Genomic DNA, 20,705 nt, shown 5'->3' with positions numbered 1-20,705 from the left:
TTGGTGTTATTTTACTGAAATATTCTTTGTATCTGTGGATAGGATTTCCAAAGATGGGTTATGTGATGGGATGATGAGCTGCTTGTGCGTAAAATCGTATCCCCTCAGAGTTTGTTCAAGTCCACAAACCTCTGTCTGTGACGGAGCCCCTCAGACATGGCTCCTCTAGTCACTAGCAGATTCCGACAGTGGTTGCTTTCGGAATCGCTTCCAACATAAAAGCTCCTTAACGGAAACACGTCTTCTGGACTCTCTGCGTGACAGTTTCCGGCGAGGAGTGGGTGTCCCTACAGGAGGTCCTGAAACCTCCCCACTGTTTTCGCTGGAAGTGTCTCTGAGCCATCCCTCCAGCTCACTTTCCCTCAGCTCACCTCCTCTCCCCCTACTGGTTCCCTCTTCAGCTGCTGAGTCTCTCCCAACCTGTGTGAGCCCCTTCACCTCCCTTCCTTCCGATGGCAGTTCCCTGACATCCACCTCCCCTCCAGGGCCCCCTTCACCCCCTCTCGCCCCCTCCTCTACGGGCGGTGAGGAGGCAAAACCCCGGAATGAACTTCCTTCATCTTCCGATGTCTCGAACACTTCTCTCCACCTGTTGCGGTTCCTGGTCTCGAAGTACTCCTCCTCCTCAGAGTCCATCTCCCCTTCCCCTTCCGAGTCCGGGAATCCTTCCAACTCCTCCTCCTCATCGGTGGTCCCAAAGTATTCCCTCCGGAACCTCTCCACAGGCTGAGGTTTCCTTGGGAACCTTTGATGGAACGTTTCTATCAATACCTCGTCATTGATATCTTCTGCCATTACCCAAGTGTTTTCTGACTCCGGTTCTCCTTCCCACGCTACCAAATACTCCACCTGATCCCCCTTCCACCTGGCGTCGAGGATTTCTGCCACGTGGCTGCTGCATTCTCTTTCTTCTATGACCGGTCCCCGAGTGGCCATCCCTTCTCGTCCCCCCTCATACGGTGACAGTAACGGCCTGTGAAATACTGGGTGCAGTTTCATGTGGTTGGGTAACCGGAGCCTGAAAGCCACTGGGTTGACCTGTTGAATGACCTCAAAGGGACCCAATCTCCTGGGTCTTAATTTCTTACAACCTCCTTTGAACGGCAACCCTTGGGTTGACAGCCACACCCTATCTCCCACCCTTATGGTTTCACCTTCCCTTCGGTTCTTGTCTGCCTGCCTCTTGTATTCTTCCTTCGCCCTTTCTTCCACAGCTCCCACCATCCCTTGCCATTCCTTCCTCTGGGGGCAGACTCTGGCAAAGTGACCTGGCTGTTGGCAGAGATAGCATTTCCGGGCGCCTTTTCCCTCCTTCTTTCCCCCCTCACTGGGCTTTGAAACTGCGCGCGCGCGCGCTGTTCCGATTTCCATCGGCTCTGCCGGCGGGAAAGTTGGCTCTGGAATGTCTGGAATGCGGAACTCCTTCCAACGTTCCCCCTTCCCTTCCCGCCTCTCCAATGCTCTCGCCTCCTGGCGCGCTCCTATGGTCAGCGCAGATTTGGTCAGCTGGTCCATAGAATCCGCCCTGGGGCCCCGGGAAAGTTCGTCTTTCACAGCCGAAGAAAGCCCTTCTTCAAATAGCATTTGAATGGGTTCCGCCGATAAGTCCCACCCCAATCTGTGAACCAGCATGGTGAACTCAGTCCAGTACTCACGGACAGATCGGCTCCCCTGTTTGCAAGCCATTAACTGTCTGCGCACCACTCCCTGTTCAATATCGCTGGAAAACATCAGATCCATGGCGCGAAAGAACTTCATCGTGTCCTTTAGGACGTCACTATTCGCTGCCATCAGGGGTCTAACCCAGTCTCTCGCCCCCTTTTCAAGATGCCCAATCACGAAAGCCACTCGTGATTCCTCGTCAGGGAATTCATCAAACTGCAGATTGAGGGCATATTGCATCTCTGTCCGAAAGCCATGATAGTCTTTGGGCTCCCCCCCAAACTTCTGCACCAATCCTGGTACCTTTCTGGCGAGCTGGGTGGCTTTCCCCTTTTTGTCTGCATCCTGAGCCCTCCTCTCCTCAAGCCTCGCCGTCTGCAGCGCTAGCTGGACCTCCAACACCCGGTACCTTTCTTCCAGGCTTGGACCCGCTCCAGCTCCTGCTTCTCCGGTTCCGGCTGGGTTGCTCATGATGCCTTCTCCTGCACAAGCTGCTTTCAAAGACTGTCGGAATGCTGTGATGGGATGATGAGCTGCTTGTGCGTAAAATCGTATCCCCTCAGAGTTTGTTCAAGTCCACAAACCTCTGTCTGTGACGGAGCCCCTCAGACATGGCTCCTCTAGTCACTAGCAGATTCCGACAGTGGTTGCTTTCGGAATCGCTTCCAACATAAAAGCTCCTTAACGGAAACACGTCTTCTGGACTCTCTGCGTGACAGTTTCCGGCGAGGAGTGGGTGTCCCTACAGGAGGTCCTGAAACCTCCCCACTGTTTTCGCTGGAAGTGTCTCTGAGCCATCCCTCCAGCTCACTTTCCCTCAGCTCACCTCCTCTCCCCCTACTGGTTCCCTCTTCAGCTGCTGAGTCTCTCCCAACCTGTGTGAGCCCCTTCACCTCCCTTCCTTCCGATGGCAGTTCCCTGACAGGTTATTACTATTCAGTCATAACCAACAGCACTATCAGGAGAAGGCATTTTTTAAGTGATAGCAGGGCCCATATGACAAATATGGTAATGACAAATATGTGGTACATATTTGTTGCATACAGTGGTTATTATTGCAGGTAGGTAGCCGTGTTGGTCTGCCGTAGTCGAAACAAAATAAAATAAAATAAATTAAAAAATTCCTTCCAGTAGCACCTTAGAGACCAACTAAGTTTGTTATTGGTATGAGCTTTTGTGTGTATCTGAAGAAGTGTGCTAGCACATGAAAGCTCATACCAATAACAAACTTAGTTGGTCTCTAAGGTGCTACTGGAAGCGGTTATTATGTTTTCTGTATCTTCTTCTTTTTTTAAAATAATATTTATTACTTTTACGACAATTTAAACACTACAGGAAAAAAAAAAAACCCCAATAACAATACAATACAAAAACACTACATAACACTAAAACATTAAATTAACAAGACAAAACAAAAACAATTTAAAAACACATCAAAAAAGAAAAAAATTTCAATACCTTATCTTTCTTTCACATATTTCCACGACCTCCTCACACCTCCCTTTTCCCCCCCACTTCTATTAATTATTTCAGCAATTCCTTTCCATCTTCCCCTGTTTTCTATCCTATAATTATCTTAACACATTTTAACCTTATTTTTCCTTTAATACTCTATTAATCTATTTATACTTAATTCCTTATAACATTTCTACTAAAGCCATATCACTTCATTCCAACATTCTTCTAGCATTCATTAATTTTACAATGTTTCTGTAAATAGTCTTTAAACTTTTTCCAGTCTTCTTCCACCGACTCTTCTCCCTGGTCTCGGATTCTGCCAGTCATTTCCGCCAGTTCCATATAGTCCATCAACTTCATCTGCCATTTTTCCCTGGTGGGTAAATCTTGTGTCTTCCAATACTTCGCGATGAGTATTCTTGCTGCTGTTGTTGCATACATAAAAAAAGTTCTATCCTTCTTTAGCACCAATTGGCCAACCATGCCCAGGAGAAAGGCCTCTGGTTTCTTCAGGAAGGTATATTTAAATACCTTTTTCATTTCGTTATAAATCATCTCCCAGAATGTCTTAATCCTTGGGCATGTCCACCAAAGGTGGAAGAATGTACCTTCAGCCTCATTACATTTCCAACATTTATTATCGGGCAGATGGTAAATTTTTTCAAGCTTGACTGGTGTCATGTACCACCTATAAATCATTTTCATTAGATTTTCTCTTAGGGCATTACATGCCATGAATTTCATACCTGTGGTCCATAACTGTTCCCAGTCAGCCATCATTATGTTATGTCCAACATCTTGTGCCCATTTAATCATAGCTGATTTCACCGTTTCATCCTGAGTGTTCCATTTCAACAGCAAGTTATACATTCTTGACAAATTCTTGGTTTTTGGGTCTAATAATTCTGTTTCCAATTTTGATTTTTCCACCTGGAAACCAACTTTTTTGTCCAATTTGTATGCCTCCATTATTTGGTAATAATGGAGCCAATCTCGCACTTTGTTTTTCAATTTTTCAAAGCTCTGCAATTTTATTCTGTCTCCATCTTGTTCCAGAATTTCCCAATATTTCGGCCATTTGGCCTCCATACTGAGTTTTTTCTGTGCCTTCGCTTCCATTGGTGGCAACCATCTTGGGGTTTTCTTTTCTAACAAATCCTTATATCTTGTCCAAACATTAAACAATGCTTTTCTAACAATATGATTTTTAAACGCTTTATGTACTTTTACCTTATCATACCACAAATATGCATGCCAGCCAAATACATTATTGAAAGCTTCTAAATCCAACACTTCAGTGTTTTCAAGAAGCAGCCATTCTCTCAGCCAGCAAAAAGCAGCTGATTCATAATAAAGTTTAAGGTCTGGCAGGGCAAATCCACCTCTTTCTTTGGCATCAGTTAGTATCTTAAATTTTATTCGAGGCTTCTTGCCCTGCCAAACAAATCTAGAAATATCCTTCTGCCACTTCTTGAAACAATCCATCTTGTCCAAAATTTGCAATGTTTGAAACAAAAATAACATCCTTGGCAGCACATTCATTTTTATCACAGCAATTCGACCTAACAATGATAACTTCAAATTAGTCCATACTTCTAAATCCTTTTTCACTTCTGTCCAACATTTTTCATAATTATCCTTAAATAAATTCACATTTTTAGCAGTCATGTTAACCCCTAAGTATTTCACTTTTTTAACCAATGTTAGTCCTGTCTCCTCCTGAAACTTCTCTCTCTCATTCACAGTTAAATTTTTCTCTAAAACTTTGGTTTTCATCTTGTTCAACTTGTTTTCTGTATCTTCTGGGTGTAGATGCTCTACCAAAAGAAGCAAAACCAAAATGCCACAATCCTCTATATTTCTTTTGTACAACCTCAACTGAGTGCAGGGCAACCCTATACATGTCTGTGCAGAAGTAATCCACATTGAATTGCACCAAGTTTTCAGGTTCAATCCCTGTATGGGACAGCTGCATATTCCTGCATTTCCGGGGATTGGACTACATAATCCTCAGGGTCCCTCGCCGCTCTACGATTCTCTGAATTTAGCTGCTTACTTCCAGACAGGCTTGCAACCGGCGTTGTCTATATACATTTTAGAATGTATCTAACCGCCTGATTCAGTATGGTGAGGAGAACTTCCTCTTAGCGAAGGGGCATGCTTTAAATTGCCGTTGACATTCATAAGAGTGAAAGATGTGGAGCTCCATTTCTGGAGACAGTCAGCACATTAGAGTAGCAGGCCTCTAAAGAGATGACTGATGTTTCCTCAACATTTGTTATATTCCCTGTTCTAATTAGGAGGGCATGTCGGGAATACTGCTAATGACAAGGTAACATGATGTAAGGCAGGAGGAGAAAATATTTAAAGGATGAGCACAGTCATTTAACATGCTCTCATCTTTTTGACACTTCAAATATTGTTACATTTGTGTGTGTGTGTTTCTAGCATTTCTGTTTTCAGCTGGAAAGGGAAGAGCTATATTTTCCTCTACAAACGGAACAATTGCATGCTGAGAAGGCCTGGGATCAAACCACTTTCACAAGCCTAGCATATTCTTCACACCTAATATAATAGCTGCATAAACATAAATATTGTGTACAAGCATCTTTTCATGAAAAAATAAGCCAAGGCAGCTTCTTTTGATATCCTCCTAATCTTCTTTCTCCTTCAGCTACTTATTTATCTTTTGACAATTCCTTTGTGCCACCTTCAGCAAACAAAATCCATGAACTGAAAGATTTTATTATTATGTTTCAGAATTAAACACCTGGCAGCATGAATTCAATAAGCCTCTGTTCTCTGTATCCAGGGCTGGCTCTACCATTTGGCAGTGTGAAGCAACCACCTCAGTCACTTGATTTTGGGTACAGTGGTACCTTGGGTTAAAAACACCTCAGGTTACAAACACTTTGGTTACAGACTCCGCTTAACCTGGAAGTAGTACCTCGGGTTAAGAACTTTACCTCAGGATGAGAACAGAAATTGTTGAGGCGGCAGCGCGGCAGCAGCGGGAGGCCCCATTAGCTAAAATTGTACCTCAGGTTAAGAACTGAGTAGAATACTTCAGTCCAGCAATGCTTCTCCCAGTGGACATGTGTCAGGTGTGCCACTTAAGTGTGTCACTTTTCTTGTTTTTCTGTGGTGTCACATGAAGTGTGTTTGAGAAAACCCAATCACACAGAATCAAAAGAACTTATTCAGAGGACATAGTATTTTTTTTCCTGTTCAGTAAACCTTTGGTTCTGCATATTGATGGTGGTTTTGGTAGTGGTGGTGGTGATAACAGTAATAATAAGCTATGGTTTTTATTTTCAATGAGAAACAGTAAAATTATATTTAAAAGTAAAAATCCTGTTAAAATCTTGTAGAAGTAAATATTGGGGGAAAGCTGCTATCTCTCCCCCCCATTAACTTTAAATCATACAACTAAAAACTAACATTAATGGTTTTTGGGATGTTTTTCTTACCCCATCAAAAAGCTTGTAAGAACACTGTCCATAATTATAAAAATGTTCCAAAACATTACATGGCTTGTGCCAACCTACTCACACTTCCTTTACGTTCCTTTACCATTTGTTTGTGAGAAATCTATGGATTTTTTTACTACCGCAATCCACTAACATTGGTTGGGTTCAATAGTATACCACAAAGGTATTTCTGGGGGCATTTTATGTCTTGTTTCCAACCCCGAATCAAAATGGTAAGTGGTAACTGGCTGGAATTTGGGGATGTGGTACAGGCGACAATTTGTAATAACATCATTGATGGACTACCCTGTGGGTGTACTACTACTACTACTACTACTACTAATAATAATTTATTATTTCTACCCCGCCCATCTGGCTGGGTTTCCCCAGCCACTCTGAGCGGGGAATACATTAAAACATCAGTCATTTCATTTCAGTCATTGTGCCATGAAAAGTGCGCCTCGCCTTGTTTGAATCAGGCCCGAGCTTTCAGAGGCATTAGCTGCTTGCTATTTGGAAATATATATATGATAAAGACTACATAGATCTGGTTGTGATCCAGCAAAGCATTCCTTATGTTCTTTTAGCAAAGGCGTAGAATGCTCATGGGACACTGAAATATTTTTTGCAGGTCACGATCCATTCTGGGTTATTCGTTATGGTGTGGTCTACAATCTAGTTGTCCTGCGTAGTGAACTTGCTGGGGATGTAACTAGAGAAGGATTAAGGAATGCTGTATGGAGATCTTTACAGAAACAAAAGAACATTGAAAAGGACAGCCATGTCCTGGAGGCTCTAAGAATAGCAGAGGTAGGTACGGAACCTAGTAGTCAGTATATGCCATTGCTCAAACAAGATTATTACCATAATATCATGAATTACTTTTAGGCAAGGACCCTGGTTAATATTGGCATTCTCCAATACTCTTCTAACTTGGCTTGTATTCTGTGTGGGACCACCCTTGAGGTTAGTTCGGAGGCAGCAGCTAGTACAGAATGTGGTGGCCAGGTTGCCTGCTGGAGCAAACCGCTGCCAGCAAATAACACCTTGCTTGTGCATTTTGCACTGGCTGCCACTGAGACAGGGCAAAATTTAAGGTCTGGTACTAACACAGAAGGGATGCGGGTGGTGCTGTGGGTTAAACCACAGAGCCTAGGACTTGCCGATCAGAAGGTCGGCGGTTCGAATCCCTGTGATGGGGTGAGCTTCCGTTGCTCGGTCCCTGCTCCTGCCCACCAAGCAGTTTGAAAACACGTCAAAGTGCAAGTAGATAAATAGGTACCGCTCCGGCGGGAAGGTAAACGGCGCTTCCGTGTGCTGCTCTGGTTCACCCGAAGCGGCTTAGTCATGCTGGCCACATGACCCGGAAGCTGTACGCCGGCTCCCTCGGCCAGTAAAGCGAGATGAGCACCGCAACCCCAGAGTCGGTCACGACTGGACCTAATGGTCAGGGGTCCCTTTAACTTTACCTTACTAACACAGAAGGTCCCATACAGTTTGGAACCAGGTTTCTTGAGAGACTGCCTCATCTCTTATACCCCAGTGGGTCACTTTGTTTGGTAAGAGAGTTCTAAGATACTCCATAGTAACTCAGAGAAGCCCTCTTAGTGCACCTACCCCTGTTTACTAGGCCAGCATTCCTGTCAAGATACGACAGGCTCCCACTGCTTGAAGTTACTTGAAACGAGTGAATATATTTCTTTCCTTCACACTTGCCCCACTGGCATAATAGGTCTCTTCCTTCGTGGCCATTTTGTGTTATTTTAAAACTTGCCTTCTGTTATATTGGTAACTGCTTTTGAGCTATTTATATTGTTTTGTTTTTTTTTAACCTCACCTTGGGATGTATGTGGAAGGAGATTAATAAATGTGAATAAGAATAATCTGTCAAAACATGAAATACACCATTTTAAAGCATAGCATTTTGAATAAAATATGATTGGTTTAGGCTCCTATGAATACATGCAGGAGAGTAGGTCTTACTGAACTCAATGGGACTTACTTCTTAGTCGAAATATACAGTGGTACCTCGGGTTACATACGCTTCAGGTTCTAGACTCCACTAACCCAGAAATAGTACCTCGGGTTAAGAACTTTGCTTCAGGATGAGAACAGAAATCGTACTTTGGCGGTGCGGCGGCAGCAGGAGGCCCCATTAGCTAAAGTGGTGCTTCAGGTTAAGAACAGTTTCAGGTTAAGAACGGACCTCCGGAATGAATTAAGTACTTAACCCGAAGTACCACTGTATAGGCTTGTACTGCACTTTATTACTTTTATTATAATAATAAAATTATAATAATTTTTCATAATAATTAAATTTATTTTATAACAACAACAACTTTTCATATGATGTATTATGTGGTTTACTGTTATTTGTAAGTCACCAAGACAGGGAGAAGAAAAGAAAGCTCACAGGTGAGAGCTGGGAGGGTCCAACACTTTCTGTGAGTGACAAAGATAAAGAGTTACTCTCAGAGTTACCTTTGAGAGAGGCCTCTGTGTTTTCTCTTTCTTTCACTGTTTTTGTTTGTATTTAGTTTTTTTATTTTGTTCTATTTTGTTCTACAGTGGTACCTCGGGTTAAGTACTTAATTCATTCCGGAGGTCCGTTCTTAACCTGAAACTGTTCTTAACCTGAAGTACCACTTTAGCTAATGGGACCTCCCGCTGCCGCTGCGTCGCCGGAGCACGATTTCTGTTCTCATCCTGAAGCAAAGTTCTTAACCTGAAGCACTATTTCTGGTTTAGCAGAGTCTGTAACCTGAAGCATATGTAACCTGAAGCGTATGTAACCCAAGGTACCGCTTTAATAAAATCTTATGAAAAGAAAGAAGATGTTCAGGAATGCAAATCTGCTGCTATTTTCTTGAAGTTAGAATATTTAGTATTTTCAGAAGTTGGCATTATTTAGATATGTCTATAATGATAGATGAAAGCACATAAATATTAATAATATTGCTGTTTGTGCTTCCTTGATTTTTTTTTTTATGCCTGATACATGGACAGACGTCCTAAAGAATGCTTTAACTTGTCCAAAAACCATTTTGTATCTTTGAGAGCCTCTCCAATCTCCATCAGCTATCAATACTGAAGTTTCCCTTCTTCAGTAGGATAATAGTGATAAATCATAACTTAAATTGAGTTGACCCCAACCCTACAATAATATTCCAGCCCATTGACTGAATGTTCAGAGTTTGGATTTCAAATAACGTAGGGAGTAATCCATTTGTCAGTGAAAGCACTGATTTCAGTTGATCTGGGTTATATAAATGCAAAAGTGGTACAATGAGAGCACATTGGTACATGTCATAGCTCGTATACTATGACGCATTATGTCTTGCAAATAGCTTACATTGGGTAATATGCAGCTAAGTAACTGCTCAAGCACAAGGACTTCCTCCCTTCTTGTCTCCCTGCAGCATCCCCAAATTTGCTTGGAATGGTTGAGGGAACCCCAAGTATTTAGGGGGAGCGTGGGGGTGGGATGGAGAACACTCCATTGTACAAAGAGAGATCCTTGTGCTACATTGATTACAACCCAGTGTAAATCACTTTTTGGGGGGTGTAGAAACATATACGTATACATATAGACACACAAAACTAGGGTTGCCATATGCCTTCTTTTTCCAGGACACATCCTCTTTTTCATGGATGTGTAAAATGAGAGTTTTCACAGCAACCCATAGTTAAAAGTAGAAGTCGGCAAATGCGTCCTCTTTTTTGCTCTTCAGAATATGGCAACCCTAACACACACACACACACACACACACACACACACACACACACCACATCTGCATCAAGTACAGCATACAAGCTAAGACAGGGGTTGCCCACTTTTTGGACCAGTGGGTAAATTTTGAATTTTGAGAAAGTGTTATGGATGCCATTCTGATTATTTATTTTAACACTAGAATTATTCTACATAAAGAGTCATCAATGGATGCATGACTAATAATGTAACGGCAAGGGGAAACAGTGCATAGTTGATAGAGGGGCTACATTTTCTTCCCCCAGAGCTGGGTAGTGTCTCTGGGTTTTAAATGTCTGACATTTTGAAAGCATATAAATATTCTTTGAAATTAGATTCCATTCTTCATAGTGCAGAACAGGATTACAGAAATAGGCTTTAGAATTCAGACAGGTAAGGAAGATGAATTTGGTATAAGCAGTGTCTGCAGCAAAGTTAAATTATATATTAAACACTCTGTCCATTCTTATTATCTTAGGAAATTAGATAAGAAAGCCTGATTTATTTAACTGAGTTGGAAATAAGCTTAGGAGATTTAAAATGCAGTTCTGTGATAGCCTAGGGAACAGGGGGGAATTTTGCCGGTGAGCATAGTAGGTATTCTTGTCTAAATATCCCCGGTTGTTTGCCTTTGGCCAATTGAATAAGTGCAAATCAAGAGCTGAACCACAGCTTATGCTATACAGTAGTACCTCGGGTTACAGACGCTTCACGTTACAAACGCTTCAGGTTACAGACTCCGCTAACCCAGAAATAGTACCTCCGGTTAAGAAATTTGCTTCAGGATGAAAACAGAAATCACACAGCGGCGGCAGTGGGAGGCCCCATTAGCTAAAGTGGTACCTCAGGTTAAGAACAGTTTCAGGTTAAGTACGGACCTCCAGAACGAATTAAGTTCTTAACCCGAGGTACCACTGTATAGGTCTCTATGAGAGAAGGGGAGAGAGAAAATGTTGAGAAGATACTAGGGGTTTTGCCTATGCAGTTTCAAGGGAACAGTACCACTGAGGAGTCAGCTGAGACATAATAGGCTCAGTGGTTGGGAACCTTTTTGGCCCAATGGATCAGATTGTCACCGGTGCCCACCCCGTGGGACAACCTACCTGTCAGTCACCTGGTGCCAGATTATTGACAGGTGTGTTTTCCTGTCCACATGTCCAAGTCCCTTGCTCAGTGCTTCTCAAGCTCCGAGTATAGGACTGACAAAGTTGAGGAAAATGTCTTTGTGGGTCAAATTTGACCCATGAACCAGAGGTTCTCCACCCCGGTCTAGGAGGTAGGTTACTCTCAGTGAACCTAACGTGGCATGGTCTTGGTCACTCCCTGGGTGGGAGACCATCTGAGAACTTCATCCACCCAAGAAACCCAAGAGGAAAAGGTGGGATATTAAAAGGAATACTATTTTGTGTTCATGGATTTACTTCCTGAAGCAATCTCAAGAATGCCTACTCATTTGGATGTTACATGGGAACCATAACACTTCCCAGATCTCATTAGCAGGCTCCCCAGGTCCTGTCTGGTGGTTTTCGCAAAGCATCTGCAGAAAAATATATGGGTATAAATTCTTCTTTCTTGGGTTTGTGATAGTGTTTTGAAAATTGTCATAACCACATGTAGAGTTATTTCATGTACATAGTGTTTCCTAGGGTGATGCATTTTAAGTGGCTGTCTGCCTCTTGAGTAAGGCAATAAGATATAATAATAATAATAATAATAATAATAATAATAATAATAATTTATTATTTGTACCCTGCCCATCTGGCTGGGTTTCCCCAGCCACTCTGGGCGGCTTCCATAGAAACCAAAAATACAGTAAAATATCACAGATTAAAAACTTCCCTGAACAGGGCTGCCTTAAGATGTCTTCTAAACATCAGGTAGTTATTTATTGCTTTGACATCTGATGGGAGGGCGTTCCACAGGGCGGGTGCCACTACCGAGAAGGCCCTCTGCCTGGTTCCATGTAGCTTTGCTTCTCGCAATGAGGGAACCGCCAGAAGGCCCTCGGCGCTGGACCTCAGCGTCCGGGCAGAACGATGGGGGTGGAGACGCTCCTTCAGGTATACTGGGCCGAGGCCGTTTAGGGCTTTAAAGGTCAACACCAGCACTTTGAATTGTGCTCGGAAACATACTGGGAGCCAATGTAGGTCTTTCAAGACCGGTGTTATGTGGTTTTGTCGGCCGCCCCCAGTCCCCAGTCTAGCTGCCGCATTCTGGATTAGTTGTAGTTTCCGAGTCACCTTCAAAGGTAGCCCCACGTAGTGTGCATTGCAGTAGTCCAAGCGGGAGATAACTAGACCATGCACCACTCTGGTGAGACAGTCCGTGGGCAGGTAGGGTCTCAGCCTGCGTACCAGGTGGAGTTGGTAGACAGCTGCCCTGGATACAGAATTGACCTGCGCCTCCATGGACAGCTGTGAGTCCAAAATGACTCCCAGGCTGCGCACCTGGTCCTTCATGGGCACAGTTACCCTATTCAGGACCAGGGAGTCCTTCACACCAGCCCGCCCCCTGTCCCCCAAAAACAATACTTCTGTCTTGTCAGGATTCAACTTCAATCCATTAGCCGCCATCCATCCTCCAACCGCCTCCAGGCACTCACACAGGACCTTCACCGCCTTCACTGGTTCTGATTTGAAAGAGAGGTAGAGCTGGGTATCATCTGCATATATAAATTATCATGCCACAAAAAGGGGACATTTTATGGTTTGTTAATAGTTCTGTTTGAGGTGTCAGGCCCTTTAGCAAGATTTTGAACCAAGCATTGAAAAGGGATGGAAGGCCAGCTTAAAGGAAAAAACAAACTTCTACCTCTACCGTACTATTACACAATAAATATCCAATTATTATATTGTTAGAAAGTGTATGCAGTTGTCCAGGGTGTTTCAAGTTTTTCCCATGACACTTCTTAATGAATGCCTTTATTAAGCTGGAAAGAAGGACCCTGTCTTCTCCATGCCAGTCCATGTAATATGGGAGCCCTTGTGTTGTCTATCCGTGTTGGGTCCAATAGGTCATATCAGTGTGATTCCAATCAGTTTCCCCACCCAAGCCCTTTAAATGTGATAACAATACAACCTAATTTAGACATGGGTGCAATTCTTTCTTACCAGTTTTGAGTCTTATCTTTTCTGGTTCCTTTCCTTTACTGCTGCACTGAATACATTTATACATTCACACAAATTAATACACACACAGTTTTTCAAGAACTCAGAGGTTAAAAATGGCATGCATCTCTAACAAATGTCTTATTCTGGTACACGGAAATCTTGTATCTTAGCAGCACTAGTGAATATTCATGTATATTTAACATTTAAAAGCCACTTTGAAATACTTCAACATATCAGGGACTGCGTAGCTCCTAAATACATAAGATCCTCCTGAGAAAAGAGGGCAAGCACATCCATTCTGAATTGTTTGCATTTTATGCCATAAATTTCATAATACTTTGGAGGTTTTAAAGCAGCAGATTCCAGCAGAGCACATTCTGGCATATATTGTAATGTAGAAAGGAGACAGTCTGCTGCTAACTATTAGAATACACACACACACACACACACACACACACACACTATTCTGAATTAATAGAGAAGATGCAACAATATTTTTTTACACACAATTTGATAATGTGAAAATGGGAATTTTATTTCCACCCTCTCTTTTTCATTGCTTTTGTAGCTATTCTCTATAATATGCCAGATTATATATATCCTATACATGTAAGATGAGATATGTTAAGTGGATTCCAGCATAAACATGGAAGTGCCTTGGGCAAGAAAGCATCACTGTTATTGACAGCTGTTTTATCTCTTCATAGAAACTGGGAACATGTCTAATACGAAGAGAAAGTTCACATTAGTGCCAATCTTTAAGATTTGAACAAGATATTGTAGCAGTTATGGTGGCGCTTCTGAAAGCACCTTTCTCATGAAACCTCTTCTTCTCCTACTGTCACATCTGGGGAACTCAACAACTGATAAGACATTATTGTACTGCAAGCTCCCCAACCCCACTCCACCGATGTGGCTGCTGTATGCAGAGAACATGCCACACTATGACCTGATTGACACATCTTGCTAAACCAAATCATAGCTTACATCAGTGATGGCCAGACTTGGCCCTCCAGCTGTTTTTGGACTACAATTTCCATCATCCCTGACCACTGGTCCTGTTAGCTTGGGATGATGGGAGTTGTAGTCCCAAAACAGCTGGAGGGCCAAATTTGGCCATCACTGGCTTACATGAATGAGCTCCCGGAGTGATCCTGATTGCTTTGCTCCTCCCTGATCATTTTGCTGCTCTTACAAATCCATCCAATCTTGGGCTCATCATTTAGCTCTCTCCAGACAAACCAGGATCTGTAACCAAGGTTTGTCCTATGTTTTTACGGCTTGTGGTTTGTCTGGGATTGCTGGGCCACAAACCTGGGTTTGAACCATGGCTTAGCTCAGTGCAACACAGCAGCAAAATGATCACGAAGAAGCAAAGTGGATGCGATCTCCTGTACTGGAGCCTGTTTGCTTGCTCATGGTAAGCCAAGTTTGGTTTAGTGTTACATGCAGTGGCGTAGCGTGGGGGGTGCCAGGGGGGCCGGCCGCACCGGGCGCAACATGGGCGGGGGGCGCGCTCGCACTAGCAGCTCTCTGCCCCTACTAAAATCCACGGGTTAGGGAGCCCGCGCTCGCTCGGCTTGGCGAGGAGGTCGCGGAAGGGGGAGAGCGAAGCCTTCTGTCGCGGGCAAAAAAAGGAGAGGAAGCCGGGTGGGCGGGCGGGCGGGCTGGCTGGCGGGGGTCTGGCTGCGCCTGCTGCTGCCGGTGCAGGGCAAGGCAAGCAGAGCGAGGAGGAGAGAGAGGGGAAGGGGGGGGGGAAGCAGCTAGGAAACGCTGCGGTGTGGAGGAGGAATCAATTAAGGAGAGAAAGCGAAAAGCCTTGGAGAAAGGGAAAAAAGGAAAGAAAAGAGGCAGCTCCAGGAGAGCGCGGGGGAAAGAGAAGCCTCGCTGCTGCTGCTGCTTGGGAGAGTAAATTACTGTACTTGCCTTGCCCCGGGTTAGGGGGCGCAAATTATTTGCCTTGCCCCGGGTTAGGGGGCGCAAATTACTTGCCTTGCCCCGGGTGCTGATAACCCACGCTACGCCGCTGGTTACTTGCAAACAAGGGCACTGAGTATCCCTAGGAGAGAAGATATGGAGTTGCTCTTATTATCAGTACTCTTATCATCAGTATGTCCTGTAATGTATCCTAAGTGAAAGGGAGACATTCCAGGCTATATAAATTCAATTAATAATAAATAAATAAGCTCTGGCTCGTTAATGTATTTGCTTGCAGGTAAGTCTCACCTATTTAACTAGAATTTCTATTTTAACAAGCTTAGGTTTTCAGCCATCCAGTTCAAACCCAAAGTCTGGGGGGTGGGGGAAAGCAATTAGCCTGACATTTCAAAAACATGGTAAGGTTGGTCATAATCTCTTTGAATTTGCATATAGCCACGTGTCTACTCACATTGTATGATGTGCATAACTTTGCAACATGTTGGCTGCCTGATTAAACATAACTGACCAGAAGCACAAAATGAATAGCAAGAATTCGTCAAAGTAAAAAAGCTGGAAGCTACTTAACTTATGGCCTTTCTAAAAAAAGCAACAACCAAAACATTCATGGTGTGATAAAAGAGCATTTGTGACTTGTTTTGTGCAGGGGATGCAGGAGCATCTTTTGTCAAGGAAGTGGTTTTTTGTTGCAGGAGCATCATCTATCCAGCATTCAAAATACAGCACAGTCGTACCTTGGTTGACAAACGGCTTAGTCGCCGAACGTTTTGGCTCCTGAATGGTCAAAAACTGGAAGTGAGTGTTCCGGTTTTCGAATGATTTTCGGAAGCCGAACGTCCAGCATGGCTTCTGATTGGCTGCAGGAGCTTCCTGCAGCCAATTGGAAGCCACGCTTTGGCTTCCAAACATTTTGGAAGTTGAACGGACTTCCAGAATGGATTCTGTTCTACTTCCAAGGTATGACTGTATCTGGAAAGGGTTTCTGAGCAAAGAACTGTGTTGGAATGCTCTTAACTGTCTCTCAACATAGTTGATTCCAGCATTTTAATGAGTCTTTTCTTAGCAAGTTAGGGAACATTTTTGCAAACCTCTATCAGAAATGCAACTGTTTACTGGTCAGCGCACCTCAGGCACTTGCAAAGGTTTGAAATCAGGTCTGCATGGTCTTCAAAATTGTGCAGTGAAATTAAGCTGCTCTGAGTAATTAAATTTTGTGGATATTAAGCTGTGATAATACAGCATTTCAGACTTAATTTGGTTAATGAGACTGAAGGCTTATTTCCTCCCCAACTAATTTCTCTGGAGGTTGTATATTTTTATGATTTATTTTTCATCTCTGTTGAAGATTAATGTTCTGATATATCAATGCCTGATTCACTGGAACAGTGGCTCCAGATATCTGGGATATTTCCAAGCAAATCCAGTCGACTTGCCTTTTGTGCAAAGGTTACATTCCAGAAATGACACATAAACGCAAAACCATGTCTAATCAACACAAACACCCCAGACACACAAACTCGCAACCACCCCTGTATGAGCAGGCGCACCTTTCTAGAGCCGGGTTCCCCAAGCAAGGCAGAAAGCTTTTAAGATCTCCGCCTTGCTTACCGGACTCTGGAAGGATCTCGCAGGGCTGTCCCAAGTTTTTGCAAGATCTCGCCAGAGCCTCCCATAGCCTGGTAAGCAAGGTGGAAAACCCTGCACAAAAAGAGCTTTTAAGCTCTTCACCTTCCGTGCATTTAATTTGTATGATTTCAACCGGTCAGCCACCAAGCGTGAAAAGTTCAAATAATAATAATAATAATAATAATAATAATAATAATAATAATAATTTATTATTTATATCCCGCCCATCTGGCTGGGCTTCCCCAGCCACTCTGGGCAGCTTCCAAAAAAAATATTAAAATACTATTATTAAAATATTAAAATTGTGCAGGTTAAACACGCACAAGATGCAAGTCAATTGTATATGGAAAATTGCACCCTTTTTGATCAGTCTCCACCAGCATAAGGGAGAATTCTTTAAAAGTCATCCCTCAATAGTATTTTACCCTGATGCCCTGATCTCAAGTTACACGATCAGGATTTCTCTTCTGCAGGCAGGACTCTGGGGTGTGTGGGTCTTATTGGCACATGTGGTGGAGTTGTGCTGAAGTTCATAAATTTTGGAAACAAGTGATTACATAAATAGTACAGTTATAGGTAAAAATGTGACCCTGGACCGTAAATCATGCATTTTGTCTATTTTTGATAAATTCAGGTTTTATATGTAAACAGTTAACTGTTTATTTTCTGGTTAGTAATCACTGAGGGATAGAAAGACTCTTCATTTTATATCCTCTGTCAGTGGTTCAAGAAAGTTATGTTTATTGCTATTTCAGAGAAATTGACATGTCATATTTGAGTAGCTGGGGTGACATTGATCTTTCTGATTTCATCTCCATTTGGGGTTTATTTATTAGATAGATGACATTGCAGTCACACCGGTGGCAAATCCCTTCGAAATAATGATTTTATTTGACGGCATCTACAGGGAAGACTTTTTTCTTTTTCTCTACTTGATTGTACGGTGCAAATTGTGTTTTTATACCCCATTTAAAATTTTATAATTGTATCCATTTCATTCATTCCTGATTTTCAAATATCCTTTTGACTTGATTATCAAAAGCTCCTGGTATTGAACTTACCTTATTTTGTTGTCAATGTCTGTTTTTCTCTTTGTGTGCATTGTCCGTTTTTGTCGTTCAGTAGAATAAAAAACAAAACAAAATTGCACGGCTCATTTGTCATGGAATATTTTGCACTTCCATGTCGGTTTAAAGCTCCATTTTTTCCTAATAAGAATTGACACAGTCTCTGATTAAGGAAAGGATATGGCTGTCATGTACCTTGGCCTCCAAAGAGCGATGATTCAAATGCATGTATACTATTCACAACTGGGTTGAGACAGACACATATTGTATTTTGTTACTGGGGTAGAACAAAATATTCTGCAAGAAATGCTTTTGAGTCAGTCATTAAAAGGACCTCTGACTGATAAAACCCATTAATTCTTTAAGGTGAAATAATGTGGTCTAAGCAGTGTGGGCGTCAGATGAAAACGTCTGTCCAGCTCTCTCCTCAGTACTTATGTGCTATAACCCACTTTAATATCCTTGCCATATAAAGAAGAGCACTGATTTGTATTACAGAGCTGTGAGTGATCCAGAATGTCACAGGATGCCACCTAAAATCCCAGCATAGTGTGGTAAATAAGAGCTACAAAGCAACTGAAATAGGCTCTGCCACATTCTCATTGAGAAAAACAGCAGGGCTGTTGTTATTGAGGCACAGAGACAGCAAAGCCCCAGTGCCCAGGTACACAAAAGAGACAGCAAATGACAAAACAGTAAGAAACAGTTTGCTTTAAGAAACAGGCTTTTAGATTCCTGTTGACTTGTCATATAGGATGCAAAAGCAACATTAAAGACCTGCCTTTGCATCACAACTACTAAATGTGTCTCCTTTTTGGATTGTAAACATTTTCAAGAGATAGTATATTTTAGCACCATTTTTGTTTGTTTGTTTACAGCCTCCCTAAATTATTTATTTATTAATGTGTGGCTCTATTAATTCAAGTAATCGTCATCACCATCATCTGCTGAAATGCTGCCTATATGCTACTGTGTTTTTTGTAAGCTGGTGGAATCTGAAGCTGGTACAGAATGCACTGGCAGTACTGGGAGAACATTGTAGCGATACAGTTTTCAGTGTCTTCCTATAATCTTCCAGACTGGGTATTTCCTTTGATCTATAAAGTCCTGAAAAACATGAGTCATCTATGTTCATTTATCCTCCTCATCATCTAGGCCACATCATGAACACAATGATCATCTGATGATGATAATATCCTCTTTGCTGTGGGTAGTCACAATTGGGCCCAATTTAAATCTATATGAAAGATTACTTAAGTCCCATTGAGTTGATGGGAACTAGGTGGAAGTAGCTTGCATTTGTATCCAACCCTAGGTTTTTTGTGCTCATGCAGTTTTGCATGCAGTGGAACCAGGGTTAAAGTATATCTACCTTGTGGTTATCTGAGAAAGGTTCTTCATTTAGTCATGCGCACTTGAATATATGAGTTTGACGTCTTTGCCAAAGTTCAGGTGCTGAATTGGTAGTTTGAGTTAACTCAGTGCAGTCTCTGAAGCATAAGTGGCTAACGTGTAATTCTCCAAATGTTGTTGGACTCCAATTCCCATCAGCCCCAGCCAGTGTTGGCAAAATTCAAGGGTGCTGGGAGCAACAACTGGAGGGCCACAGGTTAGCCACTTCTGCTCTAATACATTTTTGGGGGTGACCAGAAGCCATAGCGGTCAACTTTTCCCTTTTCTTGCGAGGAATCCTATTCGGAATAAGGGAATTTCCCTTAAAAAAAGGGAAACGTTGATAGCTATGCCAGAAGCTGAACAGAGCTGAGAGTGAGGAAATGAACCTTGGCATAAGTAGGTTAGCCATTTTACATGGAAAAGATCCCTATCTCTTTAGAGATTTGCCACCTTGTCATAATAGTCTAATAAACATTATTAGTTAGTGATGGTTCCCTGGAGATTGTCAGCAAGAATGACTCCCTTTCGGCTGGCAAACTGAAGGAGAAGCTTCATTTTAAGTCCTTTCTGCCATCTGCCTTGCAAAACATGAAAGATTTTTTTTTTTAAAAAAAATCTTACATTTTTGCTTCAGTGTAAGAGTTCATTCTTTCCGTATTTGACCTCCTGCTTTTCTTATTGTGTAGAGCTTCTTTTCAAGCAAACCCTTTCACTCTTTCATCCTTCCACCCATGGTCACTGCTGAAATACATTTTGGTAGTCATTTTTTTTTAATTGAAAGAAAGGTATCCTAATATGCTCTTTGCACTATGTTCATGACTTTATAGTTTGTCTTCCCTAAGTCAAGATATGTCAGCCATATTCTGTCTTAATATAACAAAGTCTGCAGTAGCATGTAGCTCTGCTACAGGTTTCTTAACCTTGCTAGTGTTGAACACTTGGACTGGCTGTATGCTAATGCCCAGATTGAATATGAAGCAGAGAGTAGCAGCTTTCTAGTGTGTTTTCTTTTGATAAGGAATATGCCTGCTTGCCATGTTGTTGTCCACTGGTGAGCTTGCGATATTGGGAATATTTCCCATTTACTTCTCTGTACAGAAAAGATACAAAATGCTGTCTTCTGGTGTGTGAGATCCACATTCAAGAATTGGTGCCCTTTTGACGTGTGTGCTTGCATTGTGGACATAACAACAAGAAGGAGCACTACATACATATTTGGCATAGATCTGCT

General features: G+C 42.5%; 1 protein-coding gene across 5 annotated transcripts in view; it reads left to right on the top strand.

Moving 5' to 3' along the window:
* TMEM232 (transmembrane protein 232) overlaps positions 1 to 20,705 on the top strand; it is a 148,511-nt gene that overhangs the window by 70,613 nt on the left and 57,193 nt on the right. For all 5 annotated transcript variants that reach the window (XM_080972638.1, XM_080972639.1, XM_080972635.1 and 2 more), the window contains one exon: positions 7,222 to 7,400. In XM_080972638.1, the coding sequence (XP_080828764.1) occupies positions 7,222 to 7,400 (179 nt within the window). The remainder of the gene's footprint in view (positions 1 to 7,221; positions 7,401 to 20,705) is intronic.

The sequence above is a fragment of the Podarcis pityusensis genome (genome assembly GCF_964106645.2).
Source record: "Podarcis pityusensis genome assembly, chromosome: 11".
Taxonomy (NCBI): Eukaryota; Metazoa; Chordata; class Lepidosauria; order Squamata; family Lacertidae; genus Podarcis; species Podarcis pityusensis.
The sequence above is the reverse complement of the archived record's forward strand: the minus strand, read 5'-3'. Positions and strand labels throughout refer to the sequence as shown.